This window comes from Artemia sp. Qi Xiang Cuo, chromosome 6 (genome assembly GCF_049724085.1).
Source record: "Artemia sp. Qi Xiang Cuo chromosome 6, ASM4972408v1, whole genome shotgun sequence".
NCBI lineage: Eukaryota > Metazoa > Arthropoda > Branchiopoda > Anostraca > Artemiidae > Artemia > Artemia sp. Qi Xiang Cuo.
The window spans coordinates 17,401,880-17,416,311 of record NC_142799.1 but is presented as its reverse complement, the minus strand read 5'-3'; the positions used below and the strand labels follow the sequence as shown (position 1 = coordinate 17,416,311).

At 36.6% G+C, this 14,432-nt stretch overlaps 1 protein-coding gene across 1 annotated transcript in view; it reads left to right on the top strand.

Annotated features, from left to right (window-relative positions):
• The window catches only part of l(2)k09848 (WD repeat domain 74 lethal (2) k09848), a 72,514-nt gene that overhangs the window by 37,475 nt on the left and 20,607 nt on the right, over positions 1-14,432 (top strand). The window contains exon 5 of the mRNA XM_089090071.1: positions 9,072-9,173. Within this exon, the coding sequence (XP_088946197.1) occupies positions 9,072-9,173 (102 nt within the window). The remainder of the gene's footprint in view (positions 1-9,071; positions 9,174-14,432) is intronic.

Below are 14,432 nucleotides of genomic sequence, written 5' to 3'. Positions count from 1 at the left end.
ACTTTTGGTCTAATACTTAGCCAGAGGATTTCATCATACTCGGATAAACTAGGGACTCGAATAACCTTTGGGTAAAGGTTACTCTTAGTAAAGAACAAAACACCGCCACATTTTTTTCCAAGTGGGTGGTCTAAAGGACGGAGTTTAAAAAACTCTGAATGATTTGTCAGGTGCAGAGACCCTGGGTCGTGGGACTGTACTTCCGTAATAGCTATAATATCGATTAGATTTGATTCTGAAAGTGCCTCGAGTTCAGTAAGCTTTTAAAAATTAAGGCTTTCGGCATTAGTAACTAAAAGTTTAGGAAAAACAAACCGATTGGGGAATTTCGACAGGGATACTTGGTGTGTTTGAGAATTCCCTGGGTGGGGTTCCAATTTAATATTATGATGCTGCGGAGAAGTAGGGTAAGAGAAGGATTTACCATGGGGATTTGGAGGTGGAGGAGAGGGCGAGGATACAGCCGAAGCTTGATGAGGAAGGTGCGACTTGTTTTCAGTTGTCGGGAAGTGCGAACAATTAGGATTTAATACAAGACAATTATTAAATGCAAAAGGTCTCAGACCTGAGTCACCCTGGTAGGGTGGGCACGAGGGATTAAACGCATGGGTCGGAGGCGGGAAAATATGGGAGGGAAATAAGACGGTGGTATTTTCAGGGGGTTCAACTTGGGAGGGGTTAACTGGAGTGTTAAGAGGGAAGGGATTTTGCTGGGAATATGGAGTTTTTTTTCTGGGTGGTAAAGGTGGAAGTTTTTTGAGTGAGCAGGGTGGATTTGGGATAAAAAAGGAAGAGTATGCGCTGGTGAGCTAATTTTATTAATTGAATGAAGGGGGTTCCGCTTTTGGGTTGATTGAGAATTTGTAACTATTAAAAATTTTACTGCGCCTGGCTATAGCACGATAATCCCTGTTTTTCAAATGTAATAACATGCACTTAGTCTCGAAACAAAGGCCACTTTGAAATTTATGGCAGGGATTGGAATGGGAAAGGGAGCAATAATTGTTGTTATAGTGACTAGTTGGTAAAAAAGACATACAAGGTTGAACAATGTTAAAATCACTCTTTTTTTAACACTTGTTGGCCAAGTGAAATCGGCAGGCAATAAAATTCTTCCCTGATTTGGCTTCAGGAACCGATTTATCAGTAATACTCAAGTTGCCACTGACCCCTGGAACTGGAATATTGGCTGAGTTCACACTTAAATTGTCACTGACCTCTGGATCTGGAATGTTGATTGAGTTCTCATTTAAGCTGTCACTGACCTCTGGAACTAGGTGACCGATTAAATTCATATTTGAGTTGACACTTGCTTCATTAATATTCATGTGTTGGGAGTTGTTGCTTGTGGATTGAATTGCAGTTGGTTTCAAATTGGCGTTTTTTTTTTTTATTCGTTTTTTTTTTTTATTCACAGACTTAAGTGTGTTCTTAATTATATTCCCCCTAAGACCAATGAAAGTAGAAATTTCGTTGGTAACGAACTCGAGTTTTTTTTTTAGCACTAAAAGGGAGGGGAGGGAAGGGTCACATTGGGGGCTGGAATCACAATTGCCACAAGGAAAATTTTCAGTCTGGCAGGAGGCATCATTAGAAGGCTCACAATTAGATTCAAAATCCGTCTGGGTACTGGCATATTTAGTTTCTAGCAGAAAATCAGTCTGGCAACTGGCAACACTGGTTAATACTGGTAGGGGAGTAGTCTGACACTCGCTTTGGGCTGCAATGAAAGCTTTACCATCCCTTTGGCAAATCGGGGCAAGGGGGACGACCTGATATCATCTAAAATTTCTTTTAAGGAAGAATTTATTTCTGACAATCGGCGTCGTGGGGTATCGCTATCTTTTGAAGAATTTATTCCTGACAATCAGCGTCGTCGGGTATCATTAGCATTCGAAGAATTAGGGGTGATATATTCTTGATTTTTGGTGAAGTTTTGTTTCGAGGAACAATCCAAACATAACCAGTTCTTATTCCACTGGGAAGGTTCTATCCCCGCACATTGCTCGTGAATGGAAGAGTTGCATGTACTACATACCAGGCAATTGATTGTTGCCCTTAATCTACACTCAGGACACACTCTCTTAAAGTCCTTTGGTTGTCCTTTAGTCATTTGGTTGAATAATATAAAGGGTTAAAAAAATTAATTTCACCTGATGGCTGGTGACAAAATCCGGAAGTTAGGCCACAATTAGTCAACTTTGTCACTGAATTGGTTGTCCTTTAGTCATTTGGTTGGTTAATATAAAGGGTTAAAAAGTTCAATTCACCTAATGGCTGGTGGCAAAATCCGGAAGTAAGGTTGCAGTTAATCAACTCAAGTTCTTGATCTGAGTAGAACCGGTTTGTCTGTCTGCAATCGGTTATAATTAGCTCAGTCTTAGTGAGAAAAACTGTGATTTAGTGATGTGATTTATATTTAGGTATTGATTTAACCAAATATTTAATACATATGGGTGGTTAGGTATTTAATATAAAGCGTTCTAGGCGGCCTGCTTTTCATAATTTAATTAATTCCAATATCTAGTTTAATTTCAATTAAATTTAAATCCAATGCAGTGATGCAGTTTTTGGTTGCATTGGCGCTAAATTAAATAAAAATGTTGGTGAAAAATTAGGTTAAAAATATATGGCACCAAAAGGCTTAAAAAAGTGTAGCTTTCCTTTGAAGGTGTAACTTTTTTTGGGGAATTCACAGATTGCTAATTGTGAATTTTTGTGGACGAAAAGTGTAGCCAGATTCGACTTATTATTTTTGTTTATTTATTTTCATGGCCCAGCGTGACAATAATGACAAAAATGGGGTACTACCCCAAAAACTGCACAATATTGAAACAGCCAAAATAAAAATATTAGAAAAGCAGGGTTTTCAGGTATGAAGAGACCTAAGATGAGTCCAGTCGGTGCCCCATCGAACAGAAAATAATAATAAAACGTGCCCCGTCGCACGGAAAAAACATTAATTTGCTGGTTCTTGGTAATTTAAGTTTTCGCATCGATTTCTAACATTCCCTAGTCTGTGCAATCATGAATTGCTTTGTGTTAATTATTTTTTCTAGAAATTCTGTATTTGTCTCTCTTTTCCATCTCTAAGCTTAACATCAAATGTCCTAGGAATTGTGAGTTAGTAAACAAGTTGATTTATTTTTTATTTTTATCATTTTGGTACTTGATGAATAACTTTTATAAAAAAAAAAATCCGCTATAAAGATTATAATAAATATGATAATTTTATTATGTTGAAACTCAGTCAACTAGCAAGAAGTTCCAAGCAATATTATGTAGGGCTGTGAAGTTGGAGTCTTAGTAAATTTTCATTGAATGGAGTCTGTATATTGAAATATCTGTCGTCGGAATCGATCATAACTTATAACCGACTTCACAGCCCTGATATTATGGTCTGCAGTTGAATAAGAAAAATGTGAGGTAATGCATCAGTCACCTAAAAACGTAGCACCATAATATAATGTAAAAGCGTCTTATGTAACGCTACTTCTTATAAAAGTATGTTTTAAGTAACTTAAAACGTATAACCAACGATTGTAACCGCAAGTAAAGATTAACTTACAGTCTGCTAAAATTAAAAAATATATGCTAATGTAAAGTACACGGATTGACAAATTTGAAAATTAACAATGTTCATTGAATAATACCGCCATCTAATTTTTAATTGTCCCAAAGTAGATTTTCTCAGTGAACCGGCTACTAGCAAATGATTGAAAGCTCAGAAACTGCAGGTAACTAATAGTAACTAATAAACCCTTGATCAAACAGTTCGTGGTAACGAACTGTAAGTAAGGAGCGACCTGGCTCAATGGTAACCGAAACTCTAGAAAACGGGTTTTTGATACCAATAGATATATCAAAAGAATCAAATTTAAATGCTGATTTCAAATATATAACTTTCAGCAATTTTAGTACTACCATTCAGAGGTTAAACGCCTTAGAAATTTTGGCTTATTTTCAAAAATAGTGTGAAAGACCCCCTAAACATTATAGAACCTTATAGAACTTCGCACCATCGTATTCAATATATCAGAAAACCCTCCTGGTATGTTTTCAAGCTCTTACATAAAAAAAGATGTAATTTTAAATTTTTTTGCCATAAGAAAGATCACGGATACGTTTTTATTTATTTGTTTTTTTTTTTTTTTTTTTTTTCTTCCCCCGGCGTAATAATATCAATTGCGTAGGCATATAAAATCTTGAGATGACACATTTGAATTGAAATTCAAAGTTATGGTGCCCTTTTTAATTTACAAAAGAAAACGGAGGGCAACTAGGCCCCCTCCCACGCTCATTTTTTTCCCAAAGTCACCCGATCAAAATTTTCAGATAGCCATTTTGTTCAGCATGTTCGAAAATATGATAAATATGTCGTTTAGGATGACTTAATCCCCCGATGTTCCCGGTGGGAGGGATAAATTTTTTTAAATTTCCCCAATTTTAACTTTTTTTAGGTTTTATGTGGAATTTACAATATTTTTTCTGTTGTTTCTTTTGGGGTGATGGGTTGGTTAGGTGGGGTCAAGGGTTATGTTGGAGGATCAGTTTATGATGGAATCGTTCATGGGGGAAGGGAAATTGTCATGAAGGGGGCGCCGGACTTGCCAGCATTATTTATTGGTTATTGGGAAGTATACAACCATTTTTAGGAAGGATTTTTTTCTGGGGGGGGGGGGGATAGAGGAGGGGATTACTCTGGAGAATCGTTTCGGGGGGGATGTTTCTTTGGGGTAAGAGACAGTTCTATGAAGCGGGCGCCGGATTTCCAAGCATTATATAAAAAACGATCAGAAATTAAATAAAAAAAACAAGTTTTTTCAACTGGAATGTAAGAAGGAATATTAGAACTTAAAACGAACAGAAATTATAACGTATGTGAGGGGGTTCTCCCCCAAGTCAATACCTCGCTCTTTACGCTACAGTTTTTTTTTTAGTGCTTTCAAATTAGATATCTATTCTAATTAACCGGCCTTTGTGATTCAGAGGTTTGTTAATAAAAATTTTTTTTTGACTTTTAACGTATAGAGCGTGGTATTGACTAAGGGGTGAACCCCTTCATATAAGTAATAACATATACGTAATAAAAAAACAATAAAAAAACAAGCGATACGGCTCAATAGTAATCGAAACTTTTAAAAACGGAATTTTGATGTCAATAAATGTAACAAAAGAATGTGTTTATAATGCTGATCCTAAATATATAAATTTTATTAAGTTTAGTATTACTCATCAAAGGCTACGAGCCTGAGAAAATTTACTCGATTTTTTAAAGAGGGGGAAACATCCCCTACAAGTGAAAGAATTTTAATGAAAATCACACCGTCAGATTCAGCGTATCAGAAAACCCTATTACATAGGTTTCAAGCTCATATCTGCAAAAATCTGCAACTCTGTATTTTTTGCCAGAAGAAAAATATACGAATATAGAAGTTAGTTACATAAGTTAATTTGTAAAGACATCCATTTAGAAAAATAAAAGTAAAATTTTTATGCAAATAAAAGCTGCATTAACTAAAAAACGATCAGAAATTAAATATAAAAAAACAATTTTTTTTAAATGAAAGTAAGGAGCGACATTAAAACTTAAAACGAACAGAAATTATTCCGTATATGAAAGGGGCTGTCCCCTCCTCAACGCCTTGCTCTTTACGCTAAAGTTTGACTCTTTCTCATAACTCTATTTTTTAAAACAATAAAAAACTTTAGCATAAAGAGCAAGGCATTGAGGAGCGGACAGCCCCTTTTATACACGGAATAATTTCTGTTCGTTTTAAGTTTTAATGTCGCTCCTTACTTTCAGTTTAAAAAACTTGTTTTTTTTATTTAATGATAAAAAGAAACGCACCAATAAGATAGGGCTGGTGAAACGGAAGCCGTCCGTTTCACCAGCCGTTTCTGTTTTCAATGCTATAAATATAAAGAATTGCAACTCAGTGATTTACGGAAATTAAGGGGGGAAGGGACAATGTATTTTTCAAAATCTTGGTTTGCCGGCAACTTCTTCAATTTTCCAAACTCAAAAACTGCTGGTAATTGACAATAACTTATTAATCATTGATGATAAAGAGAAACACGGGGGGAAACAGAGGCTTTTCAGCACTAAATCAAACTCAGATTCAGTGGTGTCAATTCAATCAATTGCAAAAATGTATTTTTCAAAATTTCAGGGGTTGGGCATTTTGTTTTCAGTTTTTCAATGAAAACCCCAAAGAAAATATTTTTCAATGAAGATACAAAACAGATGTTGATAGAAATCAAGAGGGGCAGTGTATTCCCTCCATCTGTTAACCCTCCCCCTCCTACCCGATTGACGCTACGTGGCCTCACTAAACGGCATTTGTAATCGTTCTCTCAGGTTAAATTTTAATGTACGTGCACCCCTCTCTACAATTTTCGTAACCCTGAATACTCCTTGTGAAAAAATGAATGTGCTTTAATAAAGATCAATTTCTTTCTTTTTTTTTAGTGCAGTAGCAATACAAAATGATAATAAAACGGAAATAAAATTATTCATAATAAACTAGAAATAAAAGTTATATTATAAATATAGTTTGTTTGGGCCATTGAAAAGAACGAAGTTATTTTGTGCGGCGACGACAGATCGTTATGATATGGCTCTCTTGCTGTTAATTTTCATCTGAAACGCAGCTTTACGCCCTATAGCCTGCTCCTTACACAATGGCACCCCCTGGGGGTACGTGTACCACACTTGTGGAAATTGTTCTAGGGAACTAATTTAAGTATTTAATCTCGTGAATTCCCCGTATTATCTGGTCTATATTTCTGCTTGAAACTATGTAATATGTTCTTTAACTAGATTATTATGGCCTACCAGCTAGGACGTATCCAGGATTTTGTCTGAAAGGGGGGGGGGGGGGTACGACAAAAATCTTTATAAAACATATAAAAAAATTCCTTTATATGCATTTTTGACGCCTTTTTTATGGGTCGAGTAATTTTTTTTTTGGGGGGGGGGTCAAATCTAGTACTCACCTCCCTCCGGTCCCCCTGGCTACGGACCTGCCTACCAGCCTTTCATTTTTGCTGAACGTAAATATAGTCTATCTTGCTAGCAAAAGTATGGGAAATGTTCTTTGTGCCTTTTAAAAGAAGTTGAACATGGATATTCAGGGTATCTTGCGCCAATTATCTTCAGCATGCTTTATGCTGCAAGTTTTGGAAAACAGCAGTTGGTGAAATCATAAACACTCTCATTAGTTTGCTTTTCATCAGTTTGTATTTTTATTTGGATTGGAACCCTATTCTTGTTGCTTGCTGTTTATATGAACTGACAGGTGAATCAAGCATAAAAAAAGGCTGTGAATGCACATTTCTGTGCTTGTGACTTCTTTGTTAGATAATGAAACAGTCTACCTAAGGCTGTGTCCTGATAAGAATTGGACTGCGCTTCGGTAGCCTTAGTTCAACTCAAACGATGAAAAATAATGTCTTCATGATCCCATCTATTGAAGTATTTTTCGCTTGTAACCATCTAGTAATTCAGTCAATCAAATCAATGTCCTCCCCTCGTTAGTCCCTATTGTCTCACCAGGAACCGAATTTTTAGTATTTCCTTTTCTATTTGTAGCGTATTAAGGGTTCCTTACTTTAAATGTCTCTTCTTTCTTCTCCCTTACTAAAGTGTAAAGTTTAAATATCTGGCTTGCTTCAGCTTTGTTTTTGAGTCTTATGATTTAATTTTATTGAATTTTTCTTAAATTATTTAACACTAATGAATGAAACGAATGAATGGGGATGACTATTTAGTTTGCTTCAGATCAGAGCGGAAAAATTTGTTTTCTTTCCAGCCAGCTTAACCTTCTTGGAAATAACTACAAGCTTTCTGTTTGAAAAATATACCTTCAATAGAATGACCAGAATTTACTATTAAAAATTATTTTTAGGGCAAAAATTCGGTATTCATTCCAGAACTAGTACAAGTTTTTTTGTCGATTGAATGTGGGGTTTTCAGTAACGGCATGCATGAATAAATTGAGAAAAAAATTTGCTGTTATTAGCTATTATAACCTGTACAAGGTCTCTTAGAAAAACGCAACTTAACACAGCAGAAGGATTTTTTTTTTAACTTATCTCAAGAACGACCTTTTAGAAATTGTTATATATAGTGAATGAAATCTAGTTTGTTTTTGTTTTTTTACAATTTTGTACGTATCTGCAACCGCTCAAAGCTCTATTGCTACTTCCCGAATAGAAAAAAGAGTGAAATTAAGATAAATCACAAAACCAACAACAAATTTTCACCCGTTAGAATGGTATACGAGGGGTGCTCTTCTTTTCAAATAGAAATTAGAGAATTTTTCATTCAATCATATATTCCAGATGGCATCCGAAAGAACATCTCTTAATCATTTTTACTTGACAAAATGTGCCGTCTGAGAATTTTTCATTCAATCATATATTCCAGATGGCATCCGAAAGAACATCTCTTAATCATTTTTACTTGACAAAATGTGCCGTCTTCCGTTAGAACTGTTTTTAAAAGGGGTTGAGTGACGATTTGCCACTTTAGAGGGGTGCGATGGTTTTTGAACTCATGAGAATATTTCAGTGGTATTGTAGACCGTAGAATACTGGAAAGTCAAGCAGGACTTATACCGACAATCTGAACCATCCCTGCTAGTTGAAGCCATTCTTCCTACTTTACATGACCTTATGGTGCACCAATAAAAAAAACTATTTGATTTTCTTCCTATATTAGATATATTCAGGTCGAAACATTCCAACAGAATAACAAAAATAATAAAATCTAAAGTAGTAACACTGAGTACGATAAAAAAAAAGAATAAAAAGCGAAGTAAACTAACAATAGTGGAAAAGAAATGAATTAAACGATGTTTAGAAGGTGGAGGCGATTTTCTGAATTGGAAAGCTTTTTATTGTATTTCTATGAGTACACTGTTATTAGTAACATTGATTTGCGGTTATATAGCAACAACTATTGTGGCTGTTTTTGTTATAGCTATATAGCAAAGTTTATTTTTGGCTGTTATTAGTATTTTTATTTGTGGTTAAATTAACATGATGCTCTTTTCTTCCTTTCATAGGTGAAAAACGACTTTCTAAACTTGAGAGTTCCAGTTTGGATTAGTGACATTGCGTTTTTGCAGGATTCAGAGCGGATAGCAACGACATCCCGGCATAGCCATGTGAGTAATTGTATCCTCTACTTTTTCAAAAGAGTAAATTTACTTATAAAATATTGATGTAAAAAATTGGGGGCTTTAATATTTAAGCGAACGATATCGGGTCCAAGTATGAGCCCTAGTAACTTAGACTTAGTTGTCAACACTTCCGAAGAATACATGTAATGTCAGCAGTTGTGCCGCATCAGATGCATACGTAGGGATTTAGCTCTAGGGGGGGGGGGGGGTGAGACAGATTAGTCAAAACGAGTGAATATTTTGAGAAACCAAGAGTTAAGAGCAAGAGTTTATCCAGGATTTTTTTGTGTATATGGATGGATTTTTGTTATTTTTTTACGAATCAGATAAAAATTTGTCGGGGAGGTCAAACCCTTTAACCTACCCCCCCCCCCGAGACAAGGCCTTGGTTAGGAGCAATTACTGAGAAATTTATGCAGACGGGGTGGGAGACTGGCACAATGGATACTCAGGATTCTGGAGATTTATAGACTTTTTTAAGCACCTTTGGTATGACAGATTTTTAATATCCAAACAATTCTAAGTTTGCTGTATGTACACATAAGAGCAAATCCCTAACCTGGCTTTTCTGGGAACAACAAAAATAACAACACTGACAAACCCTGACCAAGTGTAACTGATATAACGGAAGCTAAACAAAGTTTGCCCACGATCTAAACGAATCGTGTTTGTTAACTTCGTCCGGAGTTAGTTACAGTGCAAATTGGTGAATGAAGAAAGAGCTCCACGTGCCTCTGAATGTCTGGCTAGCCACCGGAGAACCAAATGCACCTAGGGATGGTTGGGTTGGCAGCCCTCCTCCTAAAACTTCTATTGCTACGAATGGAACCCGTAATTCAACCTCGGATATATCATCTCAAATCCCTTGTCAACCCCAGACCACCCAAGGATAATTCCCTCTGAATATCGTTGACTAAGGTGGCATCAATGTGGCCACCTGAAATGTTCTGACACTGAACCAACCCGGTTCAAAGCTTCTATTAGCCAAAGAATTAAAAAAATATAAAATTACAATTGCTGGAATCACTGAAACACATCTATCTGGTGATGGTGAGGAGTACATTGGTGAAGGGCACACACTGCTCTGGTCTGATGGTCAACAGAAACGAGGAGGCGTTGGCCTAGTGCTGAACAGTGCCGCACGCAAGGCCCTCCTGTCTTTTGCACCAGTAACACCCAAGCTCCTGAGAGCAAGGCTCGGTGGGAAATATGGAAAAATAACCATCATCACCTGTTACGCCCCCACAAATGAAGCCAAAGAAGAAGATAAGGATAACTTCTATACCCTTTGAAGTTCTGAGCTCTCTGCAGTACCTCCTCATGACTACCTCGTCCTTCTAGGACATGTGAATGCTAGCATTTGAAATGAGTCTGGCCTGTGGGATTTCGTCGTTGGACCCATAACAGTAGATGATCTAAACGACAACAGAAATGCTATCTCGCCCACAATCTTGGCGTTTCAAACACATGGTTTCAGATATCCACACAGCCAAGTATACCTGGTATAGCAATGATGGATCAACTAAGAAGATGCTCGACTACATCATCATACGCCGGCGATGGCTGTCGTCTGTGCAGAATTGTCGCACCTACCGAGGTGCTGAACTTGGGAACACCGACCATCGTCTTTTTGCAGCCAAAATCAGGTTTCGCCTAGAAGCTACAGAAACCAGCCAGACACCTCGGAAAATTGATACCTACCGTATCCAGCAAGACCCCGCTTTGGCTGAGCAGTATCAGGTCGAAATATGCAACAGATTCGAGGTACTTACGCAGTGCGATGATAGTGAAGGTGTATGGAAGGTCTTGAAAGAGGATGCTTTTGTAGCTGCAACTAACGTTGCTGGAGTGAAACAGCGTAAGAAAAAAGACTGGATCAGCAACGACTTTCTCGCCATTATTGATCGCAGATGGAAAGCCCGTCTTCGCGGGGACATGACAGCATATTGGCAGTTAAATAAGAGCGTAACATCATGCTGCACAAAGACCGTAAAACTTTTATTGACAAAAAAGCACGCGAGCTTCAAGAGGCCGCCAAAAACAGAACATTGGAGCCATGTATAAGATCGTCCGTGAGCTCTCAGGTCAATACACTCAAACTACATCGTATGTCCGTAACGCCAGTAGCGAGAATATTGACGACCAATCACAGTGCCTCCGCCCGGTGCATTGTTGTTCTTCAGCTTTCGTACTGAAGCTTTAATTTTGGAATGAATAATCAGAAAAATTATCCTGTTAACTGCTTGTTTTTTTTGGCTTGGTTTTTGCCCAAATTTGTCTTGATTAATTTATTATTTTCAATATTTGGAAAATCAGAAATTTAAAATTTGTGAATAAAAATAAGTGATGAATTCTTGTAACCTCTTTGTGATTTCTGACCCACCCTGTCCATATTTAAGTTATTCTACATTGGTTTTATGCTCGTCTAGGCCAGTCAATTGTTCAACATTTACATATGTGAATGATATCAGACTCACATTAACACAATATACACTATCGAATAGCTTCTAGAAGACCTCCAAGATCATTTCGTTATATAATAAATCGAATTTTTTGCATAATTATTAAGTTTTCTGCTATGCCCTGTTTTTATTTGGTGTAATGGCTTGTCTTAATTGGCGAAGAAGAGTAATACGATACATAGTTTTTAGGTCAATTGCAGGAATAAGGGAAATTGCCCTAGTAAAACTAAATTAGAGCACCATTCTATTTCTCTCATTCATTTTAGTACGTTATTAAATAAAAAAAAACAAGTTTTTTTAACTGAAAGTAAGGAACGACGTTAAAACTTAAAACGAACAGAAATTATTCCGTATATGAAAGGGGCTGCCCCCTCCTCAATACCTCGCTCGTTACGCTAAAGTTTTTATTTAAAAAAAAAATAAAGTTTTGTGACAGATTCAAACTTTAGCGTAAAGAGCGAGGCATTGAGGAGAGGACAGTCCCTTTCATATACGGAATAATTTCTGTTCGTTTTAAGTTTTAATGTCGTTCCTTACTTTCAGTTAAAAAAAAACTTGTTTTTTTATCTAATTTCTGAACGTTTTTGAATTAATGCAGGCTTTGAATTTGGCTCACCGCACATGCATAGTTAAAACGAAATTTGCATATTAATTTTACTTTTTTGGCTAAATGGCTTCCTCGAAATTTTGTTCTGACGTAACTTACGAATTAACTTACGTAACGAACTTCTATATTCGTATGCTTTATTACGTATATTAGGGAGTTTGCCCCCTAGTCGATACCTTGCTCTTTACGCTAAAGTTCGAATGTTGTTTTAATCACAAACCCCTAAATCACAAAAGCCGGTTAATTAGAATAGATAGCTCTTTTGAAAGTACTAAAAAAAACTTTAGCGAAAAGGGCGAGGTATTGACTAGGGGGCAAACCACCTCATATACGTAATAATTTCTGTTTGTTTTAAGTTTTAATTTTGCTCCTTACTTTCAGCTAAAAAACTAGTTTTTTTATTTAATTTCTGATCGTTTTTTTAAATAATGTTGGGGAATCCGGCGCCCCCTTCTTAGAAATGTCCCTTCCCCCAAGGAAACATCCTCCATTGAAAGATCCTCCCCCGTAACCACCTCCTCCGACACCCCCTCTCCACCATCAGAAAAAAATACCGCCTGAAACGTCCTTATACTTCCCATTAATCAATACTGTATGTAAACAATGGACAAAGTTCATAACTTCCAGCCCTTCCCCCGGGAACTGTGGGGGATTAAGTCATCCTCAAAGACATATTAATTACATTTTCGACTATGCTGAACAAAATGGCTATCTCAAAATTTTGATTGGGTGACTTTGGGAAAAAATGAGCATGGGAGGGGGCCAAGCTGCCCTCCAATTTTTTGGTCACTTAAAAAGGGCACTAGAACTTTTAATTTCCGTTCAAATGAGCCCTCTAACGATATTCTAGGACTACTGGATCAATACGATCACCCCTGGGGAAATTATAAATAAATAAATAATAAAAAAAAAACAAATAAACACGCATCCGTAATCTTTCTTTTGACAAAAAATACAAAATTCCACATTTTTGCAGATAGGAGCTTGAAACTTCCGCAGCAGGGTTTTCTGATACGCTGAATCCGATGATGTGATTTTCATTAAAGTTTTATGACTGTTTGGGGGTGTTTCCCCCTTTTTTCAAAAATACGGCAAATTTTCTCAGGCATGTAACTTTGGATGGATAAAACTAAACTTGGTAAAAATTATATATTTAAAATCAGCATAAAAATTTGATTCTATTGATGTATCTATGGGTGTCAAAATTCCGGTTTTTAGAGTTTCGGTTACCATTGAGCCGAGTCGCTCCTCACTTACAGTTCGTTACCACGAACTGTTTGATAGTCATTATTCATATTGAATTGGTCATGACAATGACACTGTCATGACACATAGATTAATGAATTCATAATATATAAACTGTATTAATTGAAAGGTCATTGTTGGCATCAAATAAAAGGAGAAATATGGCAAAGAGCTATGCAATATTAATAGTAATAGAAAATCAGAAGAAAAAAACTGATTCGTTTTATTGAAAATTAGGGGAGGGGGGAAGTTTGGGTCAGGTTCACTTACGAACTTATGGGCGTCCATAAGGGGCGCAGGAGGGGCGCCAGCCCCCTCCTGCCTCAATGATGCTGCCTTATTTTTATATTTCTGTTTTGAGATTTCTATTATATATCATTAAAAGTGCCAATTAGACCAGGTAAGCCCCCCCCCCCCCCCCCAGGAATTCAGCCTATGGGCGCTCATGTGTAAGAAGCATTTGCAAAACGTGAAAGTTACACCAAAAAGACGAAGAAAAAAAAACTATGAATATCCGTTATTTGTAGTATGAATAATAAATATTCCGCCAAAAAATTGGTCAAACCCTGAGAACAAAGTTTTTCTTATATTTCATAGTGTTGGATCATAATATCCGGATACTAGGATATATATGTCGTATCGTTCGGTTACATTTTCAGAATGGCTATTGACTCAAAAATTGAGGAGTGTGTTGTTGCTTCTAATCATCTTATCAGCGTTGCCAACACTTTGAAATAAACGGCACCTGTTTTCCAACTAAAATTGTACCAAAAGAGCTTAATTGTAACGTCGGTTAATAATGTGCCATGAATGAAGAATGATTTTATTCAGTGATTAAACCCGTACAGGGTATTTCACTATATAATCTACAAAATATAGCATAAAATATCAAAAACTGAGAATCACAAGCAAAATACTAAACACCACACA